Here is a 16,872-nt window from a genome sequence, read left to right as displayed (position 1 = left end):
CTGTACAGTTTCTTATTATACTCATCAGAGTCATTAGGCCTATAGCACACTCCTACTCTCAATTTTGATCTCCCAGTGCTTATGTCACACCAAACTGACTCGAGACTGCACTGTCCAGTGATGTCGACTGGCTTCACTTACTTGGATTTTATGTGTTTCTTCACTAATAGTATAACCCCTCCTCCCTTCCTATCTTGTCTATCCTTCCTGTACACGTTGTACTCCCCAAATTCCAGTTCTGCATTCCTTATATCTGTGTGACACCACGTCTCTGGTATCCCAACAATATCTGCCTTTGATGTTTTGAGCAATACCTGAAATTCATCAAATTTATTTACCAAACTCCTAGCATTGGTGTACATGCAAGTATACATGCACCTGTTCCTATTCTTAGATACCCTAACACAACCCATGTGTTTACTTGTACTACAATGACTCCCAGCAGTCTCTGAAATATCCTGCATCTTGTTTTCCAGGCTGCTGCTGATTCCAATAGAAGCAGTGTAAGAATCACTTTTACCTCTGCCAGTGGCTACTGTTAATCTATTAGTCCTTGCATCCCAAGAAGCTAGCAGTTTTCCGACCCACCTAACACTGCCTCGATAGCATCAGCAAATATTCTTGCACCCTTTCTATTTAAGTGTATCCCATCCCTGTAGAAGCAGTCTCTCCTGTTAACAAGTACAGACCAGGCCGAAAAAAATTCTACCCCTTGAGCCTTGCACAATCTTTCCAGGGCCGAATTGATTGACAAGGCTCTCATCATATATTCCCTCCTATCGTGTCTGGGCAGAATTGCAGACACTTTCAAATTCAACCCTAATTCATGGCTTTTTTTCAACAGTGACCTATACTTGTAAGTAATTCCGCTGGTCTCCTACTCTTAATATCATTAGTGCCAACGTGTATGACTAGATCACCTTTAGTGCCCTTGAAAGATGATATCCGCTCTACAACGTCATCAACCTTTGCCCCTGGCAGACATACCCTGGTCCCGTTCCACCTCTCCTTTTTACAAAGCATGTTCCCCGTTTCCCTGACAATAGAGTCACCAACAACTACTAGTTTCTGTGGGACCAGCGCATTCTGCCTTGGGGGTTGCCGCTGTGTTGCGTGATGACCAAGTGCAAGCTCTGGCGTTGATGTGAGCAGCTGAGAGCTTGATGGGCCCTCAATTTAGATCCTTCAAGGGCATCCACCCTGTCCTTCAAGCTCTCATATAGGCCCATAACAACCTATAATGTTCTGTTAGTTAGCTCAAACTCTTGATAAAAAACTCTTCCTTTGGACAGCCAACATACTTCAGTGTGAAATAGCAGAGAGTGGTATTCCAATCCCATTTCTTCACACAAAGCTGAAAACAGACATCACTTTAATGGATTGGATTTTATTAAATTCGCCATCTTGATAACATCATGTAATGTGGGATTCAGATCCACAGGCACACATTTAGATATGAGAATTTTCTGTGAATAAAACAATGCATAACCTGAATTTCTGGGTTTTCAGAACAAATTTGATGTAAAACCTTTAACTCTTCTGGTCATTGGAGGGGCACCATCAGTACACAAGCTTAAGTAACCTTTCCATAATATATTATTTGTCTCAAAGTACTCATTTACCATATTGAATATTTCATTTCCAGTAGTGCAATTTGGCAGTTCTTTGCAGAACAAATAATGTTCTTTCAAGCATTTCTCTTCAATGATTCTAATTAGGCTATTAATTGAGCACAGTTACTAACATCTGCAGATTCATCAATTTGCAATGAAAATTTTTTAGATTCGATAATTTTGTTTCGACGTCATCTGATGTCTTCAATGCGTCTACTAATAGTGTTATTTGAAAGTGGCACTTTTTCAATTTCCTTTGCTTCTTTTGCCCCAAGCATAGTGTTACCAATTTTGATGCAGGCTGGTAAAATAAGTGATTCTGCAATTGTATGAGGCATTTTGGATTTGGCCACCAATTGGGCGACTTTATAACTAGCCTCTTGGGCTCGATTTGATACTGTTGTAATCGAATTCATAAAACAACTTTGCTCCTATTTTGCATTTGGAGATGCTTAAAAAAATTCAAATCTTTTTCTGCACATGAGGGATGTTTCATGGTAATGTGCTGGCCTAGTTTACTTGGGACCATTGCTCCATTTGATAACTCGTCTAGGCAAATAAGACATATGGATCAAGGAAGAGATGAATTATTGGAGCATACAAATCCATATTTGATATATTCCTCGTTATATTGCTTAAATACTGGATTTGTCTTTTTCTTTGGACTACTTTGTTTGTCCCCTTATCTGTCAACTTTCTGGTTCTCTTCAAAATGTTTTCCATTATGGGCGGAAAATAAATATCTACAAAAATTAAATTTGGTTAAATATAAACTACTTAATAAAGTAATTTAATACAGTAGAGTGTCAGTTATCCAGAATAATTATTGTCTGACCTCTTCCGGATAGCCAAATTTTCCGGATAATTGAACCAGAAAAATTTCTGGATAATTTTTCTGGTAAGATTAAATAAATTTAAACTAGGGTAGATTTAATTGTAAGGTAAGATTAAATAAATTTAATAATTTTATTTAATAAATTATTATAAATTCTAAATTAAATAAATTTTTTAAAAAAATTAATAAATAAATTAAATAAATAAGATTAAATAAATTTAATCTTACCTTACAATTAAATTAAATAAGATGAATTCATTTAAAAAATTATAACCAAATCTCGGAAAACACAAACCAAATTATAACCAAATCTCGAAAAATTTTGATTATAGCATTTCCATAATAAGCCCGTTTCATCAACATTATAAACGTTTTCTTTCTCGATTTGCCATAACTGAAGCAAACTTACTTTTCCAAGGACACCGGTGCCGATTCGTCTGCAGAAAGTTTCTCGCCTTGAATATCTAGTTCACGTATACTGTGTTTCAGTTTAAAGTTTTTCAGTCAACCTGTGCTTGCCTTAAAATCTTCATTACCTATTCATTTTTGATTAAAATCCAATGCTTTTCCACACAGTATTAGGCCAGACACTGATTCACCTAAACTGCACTCCGAAGAAACAAAAAAAAAAAAAAAATGAGTGCACTCTTAAGCGGCATTTTCAGGTTTCGACATTTTTTCCTTCTAGATCCTCCTTCACTATCCATAATGAACACAAATTCTGTTATAGCATTAGAATTTTTCTTGATGTCACAAATCGTTGAAGTCTCCACATTACACTCTTTGGAAGGATTCTTAAATTTTCACCTTTTTTAATTCTATTAATAATTTCTGTTTTTTGTTGCAATGTTAAAACTATGCATTTTCTTTTCATTCACATTTTACCATAAAAAAAATGAGAAAAATAAGAAATCACACGTTTCGGGGCGATATTATTATTACCGAATCTGGAGCTAAACTAATCTGAAATTCATTCATGGTTTCCAAGAAAACCCAGTAGTCTGTAATATTTTTCTAAAGCATATTTCTGAAGGTCACATAGAATTCTAGAGGTCGCAACCATAAAACAATAAAAACAATTTGCAGTTTTCGGTTTATTAAGCTTTTTGTTTGTACAATCTGTTATAAATGGGTGGTAAACTCGATCTTTTGCTTATTATAATCAAAATTCAATTTGCAAATGTGATCACTATAACCGAAGCTTACTGTACTACCATTAATTAAAAAAAGAAGAAAGATCAGCCTTTCAGATTATTCCGGATAACTGACGTTCTACTGTAAATATATTTTGAATAATTTGTTTTTAGATATACACACTGATTTTTATTTCTAAAAGTAAGCAATACCTTATGTTACGTATATCTTTACAGTAGAAAAATGTGAAAGCTGGTCCAAAATAATTCGAAAAAAAACAATCACAACTAAAGTAAGTAAAATTTCATTTTTTTGCATTTAAGCATGATATCGAACTCTATTTTCATATAAAAAAAAATGGATTTTTACCAAAGATAAGAGAAAAAAAACATTATTATATATATTTATAAATATTTCCATTGATTTTAGAATGTTACAATTACAATTCAAATTATGATTCTAAAGTATTAAGTTCTGAATTGCCATTACAATATAAAACAGGAAACATAAGGTAAATATGTTTATAAAAAAGATTAAATTCTTACCTGCTGACAGACTCCTCTTGCCAATGCTCCCAGAAACCTGATGTGCATACAAGCAAGAGGCAATGCCAAAAGTTAATTTATAGGTGAGGGATTAACTTCATTGGCCAGGAGGATAGTGCCACGTTTTTATCCTGAATCTGGCGTTCTTGTGTAATGGAAGCCTGGGTGTGACCTTTGTTCCCATACTCTGAACATCAAGGTTGGTGTGCAGGCTGGTTCATAATCTTACCGATACCTATCATGAAACTGTGCTGCTGGTGCCAAGTTTGTATCCTGAATCCTTCTGTAGTGGATGCTTACTCTGAACATCAGGGTTGGTGTGCAGGTTGGTTCAGGATCGTACCAATACCCATCATCAGACCATGCTTCTGGTTCAGGTGGACTGGAGGGATTGCATCTGGTCTATTTTCTTTTCCTGGTTTTTTCATTCCTTCTATTTTCTTATCACAGGTCGAATCCACTGTTTCGTGTTCCTTCCCTAACTATATAAAAATTTTATAAAATTAAATCTCTCGCAGCACACCTGTAATCTTTCTGTGGCACACCAGTTGGGAAGCTCTGCTCTATGATCTTAATTACTTGCACACCACTAGGCATCTCTCATATTGTAGAGTTGTACTTCGTAGCCGAGTGGTCAGGAGCGGGAGTGCAGTAGCACACGCTCTTTGAGTAGACCGGGGTTCAAGCCCCTGACTGCTGAATATGGTCGATCTGCCAACCCGAACTGGATCAGCGTGGCAGATTATGGTCCATTTCCCTCAGCATGAATTGTTGAGGAGGCTTCCATCCTGCAGTGGGTTGATAATGGCTGCACTTTACTTTTTTTTTTTTTACTTCACAACTGGGTTGTCATCATTGCATCACCAGGGTACCTGCTCACCCACCGATGAGGAGCCAACAAGCTCCCAAACGGTGCCATCTGGGTAGTGGTATCTGCTGAGAATAAGTAACAGTAGCTTTTCTATTAGTGAAGCATTACTTATTTGAGGTAGTGCAATATCATGGCAACTCGTGAAGGTTGGCATCATTAAGTATATGAGATATACTTAATGATGCCAATTCCTAGTTACTTAGTAGCTGGCTGTGTATAGAAATGATGCACTTGCACTAACTTACACGTCAGTTAACTATTTTGCAACCTGAGGCTTATATTACCCTAAAGTGCTCTATGATATTAAAAATAACAGTGACACAGCACCTGACTGGTTCGCATACAGTTAGGTGCTGTGACAATAAATATTTTTGAGTGGAAACTGTCATGTCTGGTGCCGACACTAAACAGAGAGAATTTGAATAAAAATTTTGATTAATTAATATTAGCATGAGGTGAACATTTATGGATACTTTGAACCCATTTAAATCAAAACAAACATTCTGGTCCCTTGAACTTTGAATTAATCCACATCATAGTACGGGTTTTGCTGTTTTATGATGTGGTCACACAGGAGTCAATTGCAAAGAAGCAATTCTAAGGCAGTTACTGTACAAGCTGGAGTATAATGGGCAAGATTATGAGGTGAGGAATGGCTGAAGGACAAGAAGCAGAGGACTATTATAAGTGGTACCTATTATATCTCAGAGTGGAACATGTTATAAGTGGATAACCTCAAGGTTTGGTGGTGGAACCATTTTTTCTCATTTTCTAGAATAACAGACAAGAAAACAAAGGATATGACATTGAAATTTGTAGATAATGTGAATGTTAGGAGGATAGTTAGGGGTATAATACATTAAGCTAAGCTCATCAGAATGATTTGGATAGGCTTCATCAATGACTGAAAAAAAAAAAAAACAGTTACATTTTAATGCTGCCAAATGTAAGGAAATAGCCTCAGAATAATTTATATATGGAGGGATGTGTAAATGAGGAAAAGATGAAGGATATATGAGGTGTGGCAATTAAGTTCCCAGATCAGTGCAGTTATTTTCAATGAGTTTGAAAATAAACGGAAGTGGTATGTTGTAGTTCAAACTTCCTTCAACAGAGGGTGGTACAGGGATTGTCCAATAGTCTGACAGCTTACAAGTAACAACCAATTTTGTTATTTAGTTTTGTTAGTAGTTTAAAGTTCTGTTGTTCCACAATTTTGCAATGGAGCAATGAACAAATATCAAATTTTGCTTTAAACTGGGAAAATCTCCAATAGAAACATATGAAATGATAGAAACTGTTTATGTGATGAAGTGTTATGTCGTACCAGTGTGTTTGAATGGTACAAGCGGTTCAAAGACGGACATGAGGATGATTGTGATAATGCAAGAAATGGACATCTGTCAAACTCTCAAAACGAGGACAGAGTTGCAAAAGTTCAGGAAATTGTGGAGAAAGATTCTTGTTAGACCTCAGAATAATAGCTGATGAACTGGATATGAATTGGGAGATGATTCTTTTAGACCCTCAGAATAGCAGCTGATGAACTGGGTGTGAATAGGGAGACAATTTGTAAAAATTCTGCATGAAGATTTAGGGAAAAGGAAGGCCAGTACAAAATTTGTGCTGCACGGTCTCAGAGATTAGCAGAAGCAACAAAGAGTGTCGTCATGCAAAGACTTGTCAAGATAATCCTAATTTTCTCGACTGCATTGTCACTGGAGATAATGCATTGGGTGTTTTAGTAAGATCCATAGACTTAGAGTTGGAGCAGGCAGTAAACTTCAAAATCGTCACCAAGGTCCAAAAAGTTTCTTTTACAGAAGTCCAAGATTAAGACTATGCGTTCATGTTTTTTTGACAAAAAGGGTGTGATTCATAAGAAATTTGTATCTGAGAGAGAGAGAGAGCCGTGTTCTACACTCAGGTGCTTCAAAGACTATTGAATTGCGAATTGCATTTAACAGGTGAGCTGCAATTTCGAGAGAAAGGCAGCTGGTTCTTGTTGCATCACAATGACCCTGCCCATTCTGCATCTGTTATGAAGACATTTCTGACAAAACATGGAGATGTACAGATCAACCATCCGCCCACTCTTCCAATTTAGCACAAGCATACTTCTTCCTCTTTCCCAAGGTGAAAACTGCCCTCAAAAAGAAAAGATTTCAGGATGTTGAGGACATAAAGAAAAACATAACTGCCAAACTGAATAACTTTTCAAACATTTTTGCTGAATCTTTTCTGAAACTTTTAGAACAGTGTGATAAGTGCATTCAATCAGGTAGCGATTACTTTGAATAAAAATAAAACCATTTTTGAACTCCATTTTTGGTAAATGATTTACCAAACCCTTGCATCTAGAGAGAACATATTGTCCAATTATAAGAGGCCAAGTGTTCAGGTTTGCAAACCATATCAGAAGAAAGCCAATGGGCTTCTTGAAACAAGACATTCATTTGGTAAGAATAGCAAAGGGATCTAATGAAGAAACTATGAACTGTGGGCTACAGCACTTGGAAAGTCGGCTGGCAAGGGGACAACATGAATAACTAATTTTTATACTGAAATAGGACATAAATATACTCAATTGTAAAAATTAACAAATGGGACCTCAAAAAGTTTACATTAGGTCAGCATGTTTCAACCAAAGCATAATCGAGGTTGGGTCCCAAATTTTAAAGGGCCAATAAATCTGTATCATCTGGTTGTGGAAAGTGTAAGTGTGGATATAGGTTTATATAAGATTGTTTTTTTTTTATGGCTAATGCAACAACAAAAGCTTGGCTTCCTTGCATCATCTGGCCTAAATATTAATAGTAATATTAAGTAATTGTGATGTTTTGGAGGAACATCACAGAGTTTTGAAAGCTATATCAAAATGCTTTAAACTTCTTTCAATAAAGCAGCCATTTGCCTTGAGAAATGAAGAATGCAAAAAATCTGCAGTCTAAATATAGAAACCTTGTTGATCATGCAGGCAGATTACTGCTGACATTAAAGCCCAAGATGGCCACAACTGATGTTAATTTTTTTTTTCTCAAATCAGTTTTTTTTTTTTTCTCAGCATACCAATACATACTGGAGGACAGAATCTAACATAAACCACCATAATGATGAACTTCTTGATGAGGATGAAATCTATTTCACAATGCCAAATGCATATGACAGAATCACAGGTGAAATGCCGGTAATGTGGCTTGATTTGACTTTGTGAAATTTCCTAAGATTAAGATCACTTAAGAAGCCTACCTAGGCCCAGCAATCCTTAGAGCTTTACTAAACTTGAAAAATGCATCATTGCTGAATTTCAAGGTTTTACAGTGGACCTATTCCAATTATTTAATCAATATCCATTGAGAAAGTTACAAATATCTAAAAATATTGCACTTGCAATTTTTAAATACATTTTTAAAGTTAAATAAAATTTAGGATTACATCAATTTAAAATACAATTCCTTACTGCTGGTCCAACAAACTTTTTTGTGTACTTACTTGTATTTTACAAGAAGAGGAAAGGGGCACCTCTCCCCGTTTTTCTATCTGATCTCTATTGCTGTACCATGTCAAAGTGTGAGGCTGAAGTACAAACCACATTTCCCACCATAGACCAAGAGGAGTAGTACGCTTCTTTAATGGCCCCTTAAAAGAATTATAACACTTAACTACACTGTCCAGGAATTTATACTGATTATTATCTTAAATTATCTTTATATCCTAGAGTAACATTTACATGTTCAAGAATTATTGAAGAATTAAATTAGCATTAACAAAGACATATAATGCAATAAAGCAAGCTTATACAGCAGTGGTTCTCAAAGAGGGTGCCACTTATTCTTTATAGGGGTGCCGCGACATCAAATTTAGCATCGGCTTGCATCATGGCCTTCGCTACAAAAGGTCGTTGAATTTCATGCAACTGTGTAAATTAGAAGTCGTCATGAAATAACTGCTGACCGCGTCACAGTGTTTATGTACATACACCTTCATATACGGAACAGCCGAGCCAAGCCATCCATCCATCATGTACTGTATTTGAAACAGCCGAGCCAAGCCATCCAATCGTGTACACTGTATTTGAAACAGCCAAACCTTACAATATTCTGCCAGCGCCTATTGCACCTGGTGCTGGGCATTTTTCATAATGGATTTAGGGTGCCTTCAAGTTAAAAAGTTTTAGAACCACTGTTATACAGCATCAGCCAAAAAAAAAAAAAAAAAAAAGAGATCCCATTTTGCATATCCATTTGCTCTAAAAGTTTGTCCAGTTATTCCTTGAATTTATTTGTGTTCTCAACCTCCACAACAACAGATGGAAGTTTGTTCCAATCAACTACACAGTGGCTAAAGGCAAATTTCCACACATCTATTCTACAACTGTCTTTCCTCAATTTCAGTTTATGCCCCATCAGATATGTAATCTGAGCAAGAGGAAGAATCCCATCAGCATTGAGCCTGCTCAAACCATTTAAGGCCTTATACACCTCATTAAGATTACCTTGCAGGTGCCTAGTCTCCAGACGCTGCAATTTACAGAATGTAAGCCTTTCTTGGTAAGAGCACCGCTTTGTTCTACTCACCAATCTTGTTGCCTTCTCTGTACTCGTTCTAGCAACTCCACATCCTTCTAAAATGAGGCCTCGAGACCTGTATGCAGTACTCAATGTACTGCATACAGGTACTCAATACAGTACTCAATGTACTGCATACAAGGCCTCTAGACCTGTATGCGGTCTAACCATTGCCTTACACAAAGTGATAATCACCTCCTTATCCCTATTAGCAAAATTTCTGTATATCATTGACAAGACCCCATGACCTGCTGTGGCAGCATGTATGCACTGTTCAGAAAAATTCATATCTTTTTCATTCTCTACCACCCTGAGTGCAGTACTGCAAAGTTGGTATGTTTCTCTGGGGGTTACTTTGCAGTACTTTGCATTTTTCAATGTAAAACTTCAGTTGCCACTTCTCAGCCCATCTGCCCAACTTTTCTAGATTCTGTTGCAGTAGCATACTGTCATCATCAACACTGCCAACCTTTCTATCATCTGCAAACTTGGAAATTAAGCCTGATATACCTTCATCAATACTATTGATAAATATACGAAAGAACAATGGGCCCAACACTGAACCCTGGGGGGGGGACTCCACTAATAACATTAGTCCATGAAGAGCAGGGTCCATTGATTATCACTCTCTCTGTCATCTCTCACTCAACCACCCTTTCATCCTTTGTAGCAACTTGCCCTTAATGCATACTGCTCCAATTTGTACAGTACAGTTAGTTCCCGACTTTGAGTTAATTTGTTCCTAGCGTGCACTCATAAAGCGGGAATTTATTTCCCATACACAATGTTAAAAATAGGGGTTACGTTCTCAACAGTGAAATTAGTTAGCTAATTAGTTTATGTTTAACCAATGATTGATTTATCCAAAGAAACTGAAAATGTAGCCTGTAAAATCAAGCAAATTATAATAATAAAGAAATTATTTTTGACTTTTTTTTTTTTTTTTTTTTTTTTTTTATGTGAACCCCAAACACGAGAGGTATTAGAACCTATAGTACTTAGTATCGTGCTTGGGTTGGAGGTTGGGAAGACAAAAGAAGATTTTTGTTGACACTGGACTTGAACTTCTGTAGATTGTAATTTTCAGGAAATATGTATGAAGGAAGGTCGTTCCAGAAAACGGCAGTTGAATGAATAAATGAGGAAGATGAAAAGTTGGTTCTGTGGGTTTGAAGTTGGATAGTAAATGGATGTTGGCTGGTGGCAGCACATGTTCGGACTGTTTTGAAAGAGAGAGCGGGAATTATAGAAGCCAATTCAGAAGAACAGTGCCCATGGAAGTATCTGTAGAAGAGGCATGCAGCAGAAACAGTACGTCTATGAGAAAGCGAGTGGAGAGACTCTGTTAAGATGAATCATTAATTAACCTAACTGCCCTCTTCTGAATGGAATCAAGAAGCCTGAGAGAGGTTTTGGAGGCACCACCCCAGATGTGGGAACAATATTCCATGGCAGGGCAGATTTGCGATTTATACAGAGTGAGCAGCTGTTTGGAAGAAAAGTAACGGCGAGAGCGAAAGAGAAAACCAAGTTTTTTAGATGCAGAGGAAGCAATATTTGTAATGTGCTTGTGCCAAGAGAGATTAGAAGTCAGGGTAATCCCAAAAGAGATATTTCATTTTGCCTAGAAATCGGAGTGTCACTAAAGATAAGCATAGGAGCAGAAGAATCCTTTTTGCGAGATATAAGACAAGACTGAGTTTTAGAAGGGTTGAAATCAACTAAGTTGTCTTTGCCCCACTGGAGAATTACCTGAAGATCGGCATTTAAGGAATTGGTAGCAGATTTTCGAGAAGTTGAAGCTGATTGAGCAGGACAAGGTTTCTAAAAATGGAAAGTGGAATGCAATGTGCTATCATCAGCAAAACTATGGATAGGATTTCCAGTCAATGGAAGAAGGTCATTAATATACAAGAGGAAAAGAACTGAACCTTGGAGGACACCAGCATTAGTGGAGAAGTTAGAAGACAGAGAGAAAACTGGATAACCAATTAATAAAAACAGTTGGCAAACCATAAGTTGGAAGCTTGTTTAGAAGACCTTTATGCCAAACACGATCAAAAGCCTTTGAGATGTCAAAAGCAACTACTTGTGTTTCGCCGAACCTTTCCATTGAATTAGTCCATAAATGGGTAACATAAGCCAGAACATCACCAGTGGATCGACACTGATGGAATCCATACTGGCGATCGTTGATCAGACGGAAGGTTTCTAGGTAGTTTAAGAGTTGGCGGTTAATTGATTTCTCCATTACTTTAGAAAGAGTAGAAGTAATTGCAATGGGACGATAATTGGATGGGAGGAATTTGTCACCCCTTTTTAGGAACTGGCTGGATATGAGCAAATTTCCAAGCAGAAGGAAAAACACCTTTGGAATAAGAAAGTGAAAAAAGGCGGCAAAGAATAGGAGTAAGTTCAGGAGCACAGGTTTTGAGAACAAGTGGAGAAATACCATAAGGACCTGGAGCTTTCTTAACATCAAGATTCATCAAAATCCTTCTGATATCCTTTTCACGGAAGACCACAGGAGGCATTGAATGGAGCGTGTTGGGAATGGTGGGAGGTGTTTTACCAATATCATTAATACATGAGCTGGAAGAAAAATGGGATGCTAGCAGGTCAGCTTTATCCTTGGCTGAAGTAACAACAGAACCATCTGGTTTGGACAGAGGTGGGAGCAGAGATGGGCAAAAGTTATGGCCAATAGCTTTGGCAAGAGAGGCAAGAGACTAGAATGCTCGGCAAGAAGCAAGTTTTCTACTCTTAGCCTGTTCAAACTCTAGTTTGGACTGATTAATAACTGCTTTACAATTGTTGCGAGCTTCGGTGTAGGCAGAAAATGAAACTGAAGAATTAGAAACAAGCCAATTACGATATGCAACATTCTTCTCTTGAACAGCCTTAGCACATTTATTGGAAACCAAGGTTTAGATAAAGGACGAGATTTTAAGGTGGAGTGTGGGATAACGGATTCCATTCCTGCAAGAACAATTTCACTGACACGATCTGAGCAAACGTTGACATCAGAAATTTTGAAACTGTAATCCGACCAAGGAAAAGAAGTCTCGCAGGTCATCCCATTTTGCCTTCTTGTAATGCCAAACAACATGAGGTTGGGTATAGCCATGAGATAAAGGTTCCATTGGAGAAGAGACAATCACCAAGTTGTGATCTGAAGTGCCTAAAGGACCTCTCACTTCGACCGTGTAATTAGAAGGGTTGTTTGTGAGAAAAAGATCAAGCGTATTGACTGTATGATTAGGATTGTCCGGTATTCTTGTAGATAAATGAACAATCTGTGCTAGGTCATTAGTAATTGCAAAAGCCTCAGCATCTTGACCTGCTGGGTCGGTGTGACCCAGCAGGTCAAAATGCTGGGAATGAAGGAATGAAGAAAACGGAAGCCAGCTGGAGTTGTGAACATCTATTTTTAAATCTATTTTAACTTATGGAGTTGAGAGACAGATAAGAAATAAAGAGGCTGATCAAAAATCAGAAATGATGAGTTTTAAGGAAAATAAATGAAACTAACAGATGGAGGCAATGTGTAACTGAATGAAAAAAAATTTTGATTTAGGAGATCCAACTTATGTAACTATCTCCCCTATTGTGATTACCACTATTTGTTATGTTATCTATATACCTTACAAGCCTCTATTAGACTTTTGGGTATTTTTTGCGTTACCCTTTAACACTCGCTTACCTAAATGTTAACATTTAAAGAACAGTTACTAAACATCCAGTTTGAGTTAAGTGGGGAGCTATATTGATTTGATGAGGTATATACTCATATCCCAATATATACAAGGTAGGGTGATTCAAACAGAGCAAACACTTTCAGATGTTCATATAACACTAACAATTCATTACAGTAAATTGTCAAATGACTGAAATGCTTTACCTTCTTTTTAAATCTCCACTAAAAATAAAGTTTAGTCAAATTTAAGGAGAATATATTGTAAAAATGGCTATCCATGAGAAAAAGCATTTTGTGTCATCCACTGTATAGAGACAAATTCAATGGGGAAAGATCCAAGTTGTCTCCATGTTGAAATCAGTGATGATCATGATGAAATCATGACAATAGTACATGCAAGGGAGGTCTTTCAGTGAATATGTTGAATATGCTTCAAACAACAATCCTGTGTGTATCCAAAAGCGTTTACTTTTAAAAGCTTACAAATTTTGGTTAGTGTAGCTGTTAAAACCATCCAACAAATGCAAGAGATATGAGATTTGTTGTAACTTTCAACAGAAAGTAGAAGCCAATGGCATGGCATCAGTTTGTTTTCAGTGATAAAGGTACTTTCACTTAAATGCAAGAAAAGTAAACTTTTATTGCACTCAAGTGAAAGGAATCAAAAATGCTCTTGGAGGGGTTTGTTTTTTTTTTTTTGAAACTGGCATAGCTTTTAAGAAAAACAATGAAATTTCATGATGTAAACTGACTAAAGTAGTATAAGACAAAGTTCTATCTTGCCATTAAAATGGCTTTAAGGATTCCCTTGGACCACCAATTAAAGTTAATCAGCAAGACTTCTCAAATTTTATGCTGTGTAGTGACATTGTAAACCTGAAGTTTAAAGCAAAAAATAATAACTGCTTTTCAAAAATTTAATACATCATAGTTTGACATCAGCTACCAGTTATAATTAGAAGAAACCAAGGAGAGATACACATCATGGAGAAAACAGAAAAAGTTCAAAATGCAACCCTTATGTAAGTCAGGGAGTTGCTGTACTAGCAGTTTTATATTATTACAAAGAAAAACTTCACAGAACTATCATAATACAAATGGTATATCACAAGCTACATCCTATTTTATTTTAAATATACTGACAGAATTAACTGTACTCAAATAATGCAAGACACTGCAATAAATGTGGTGCAGCAAAGCAATAAGTAATTCATTATGAGCTGTACAGAACTTGTTACAAATGCAAGCACAAATAGTTTTTTTTTAAATCCTTAGCGTTTTCCTAAATCGCTGAATGGTATTATTTGATTGATTTACCTTTTCTATTATTTTCTATTATTATCCTCAATATTATATATATATATATATATATATATATATAAAAACTTGGAAAAAAATTATAAAATAAGAAAAGTATTAAAAAAATAAATAAATAAATAAAAATAACAAAAAAAAAGAATAATAATAAAAAAAAAAAAAAAAAAAAGAATGCAATTAGAGTAAGAATGCAGATTATGAATGAAGTAAATGTGTGTCTCTCCCAACCCCCTCGCCTGGTGGGTTCCCCACTGCCAGCTACCATATCCCACCCCCGGAGCGGGATGGGCAGCTTGACCTTCATACCGGATTCGACACTGCTTGGACATGACACCGACGAAGACATTCTGCAGCTTTGCTGCCAACACGCCATTGGCAATCTGAACTGAGTACTCTAACCTGGTTCCCTTTAAAACCCCATCCCAGGCAGGGGAGGGAGGAGACAGATGTCTATCTCTTCTCCTCCCTGTCTTCCTCCCCCCCAATACTTTGCTTAGTGGGGCTCACCTCCACTGACCTCTTTGGGGATGCCTACTCTATCGTCCCTATTCTTCTATCTGTTTTTCCCCCGGTCTTCAGTCCCCCCTCTCTCACTAAATCGACCGAGTACACCCTTAACAATGCCACCAAATTCTAATCAACGTCTAAATTCTACCAGTTTCGTGTAAATCTCTAAGACAACTAACACTATTAGCTTTTATCTAGCATATAGCCTCACATGCCTGACCTATTAGGCCTTTGGCACATCTCCATAGCATTCAACCCCAACCAGCGATTTCCTAACAGCAATCCCATTAAGCATTAATGTTAAATGCATAAATTTTTTTTTTTTTTTAGGTCCTAGCCACTGAAATCCCAGGAAACTAGGTGGCAGGACCTACCAGAGCAATTTGTTGTGATACTGGATACAACCTGCTAGCCTCCACGTGGCAAGGTATGGGCAACGTCAGGCCCCACTAGGGGCCTGGCGGCCAATAAGCCAGACAAACAATGGGCACAACATATCACACTGCACAGACACGGCCCACACACTTTCAAGTCTCTGACTTGACAGTGTACTGTCCTCGATACAGCGAAACACGCGGAGATGGGAGAAATCCCAGGTGCCGTCTGACATGAACATACCTTATACCTTATGTATATTGCATGCAGGTGATTTGATAGGAGTAACAAAAATGAAAAAATGGCTTCGCAAATGCAACATGTGGTTATTTACAATGCTTAATATCATATCTAACAAATATAATCAATTGAAATTCATACCGGATAATCTATATAATACAAAATTAATAAATAGGCAGCTCAAAGATATACATGAACATTTTGTAATTACTCCCGTTGACAAAGCTGCTTGCAATTATGCAATTATATGTAAGTCATTATATAGAAATTATTAAAAATGAACTACAGTCAAGCTATACATATAAATACATAGCATCTTCCCATAATATAATAATCAAAAAATTAATTGCATTGCATAAAAAATTAAAGTTAAAGTATAATAACCTAAAATATCCATTTATATATGGTATACCCAAATTTCATAAATCACCTATTGCATTTAGATTCATAACATCATGTAGAGATAGTTATGCTAAAATTCCAGAAAAACGTTAGGAAAGTTACTTAAAATAATGTAAATAAAACTATCATAATAAATAATAACTTACCAATTATAAATGCAATAAAAAATAACAATATTCAACAAATACAAACATTTGACTTTAACAGTTTATTTACCAGTATTAACCTTGATAATTTAAAAGTCGTTCTCCAGAAACTATATTTGGAAAATAAAAATGCTATAAAGGTTGATTTAACCTATTGGGATACTCTAATAAATTTATGCATCTTTAATAATTATGTATATGACGGAACATCGTTATACTTGCAAGTGAATGGCACCCCTATGGGAAGTACAGCATCGAGCATAATCACAAAACTTTATCTATATTTTACAGAAAGAGCATTCCAAGACCACCTACTTATATTCAGATATGTAGATGATCTATGTGTGTTTAATTGTCCACATTTTGTTCAGGATTACAGTAAATTATATCCAGAAGAACTTGTATTAGAAAAAAACTAATAGTTCTGATACTATAGCAAATTACCTGGATCTTCATATAGAAATATTCCATAATAATATAGACGTAAACGTATATAATAAAAGAGACGCATTTAATTTCAATGTAGTCGGCCTTACAAACTGGAGATATAATATATCAAAATCAGTTATTTAAAATAACTAAATGCACAAGGCATAATACATTAAGAGTTTAATATCTATAT

At 36.3% G+C, this 16,872-nt stretch overlaps 1 protein-coding gene across 1 annotated transcript in view; it reads right to left on the bottom strand.

The window, feature by feature from the left end:
* Positions 1-16,872, bottom strand: part of LOC150074927 (switch-associated protein 70-like) — a 92,585-nt gene that overhangs the window by 53,369 nt on the left and 22,344 nt on the right. Inside the window, exon 3 of the mRNA XM_090389340.1 lies at positions 8,491-8,637. Coding sequence (XP_090245466.1) covers positions 8,491-8,637 — 147 coding nt within the window. The remainder of the gene's footprint in view (positions 1-8,490; positions 8,638-16,872) is intronic.

Source organism: Mastigoproctus giganteus, unplaced genomic scaffold, assembly GCF_048544385.1.
Source record: "Mastigoproctus giganteus isolate SK-2022 unplaced genomic scaffold, ASM4854438v1 scaffold_15, whole genome shotgun sequence".
Classification (NCBI taxonomy): Eukaryota; Metazoa; Arthropoda; class Arachnida; order Uropygi; family Thelyphonidae; genus Mastigoproctus; species Mastigoproctus giganteus.
Note: the sequence above shows the minus strand (reverse complement) of the source record. Positions and strands in the feature narration are given on the sequence as shown.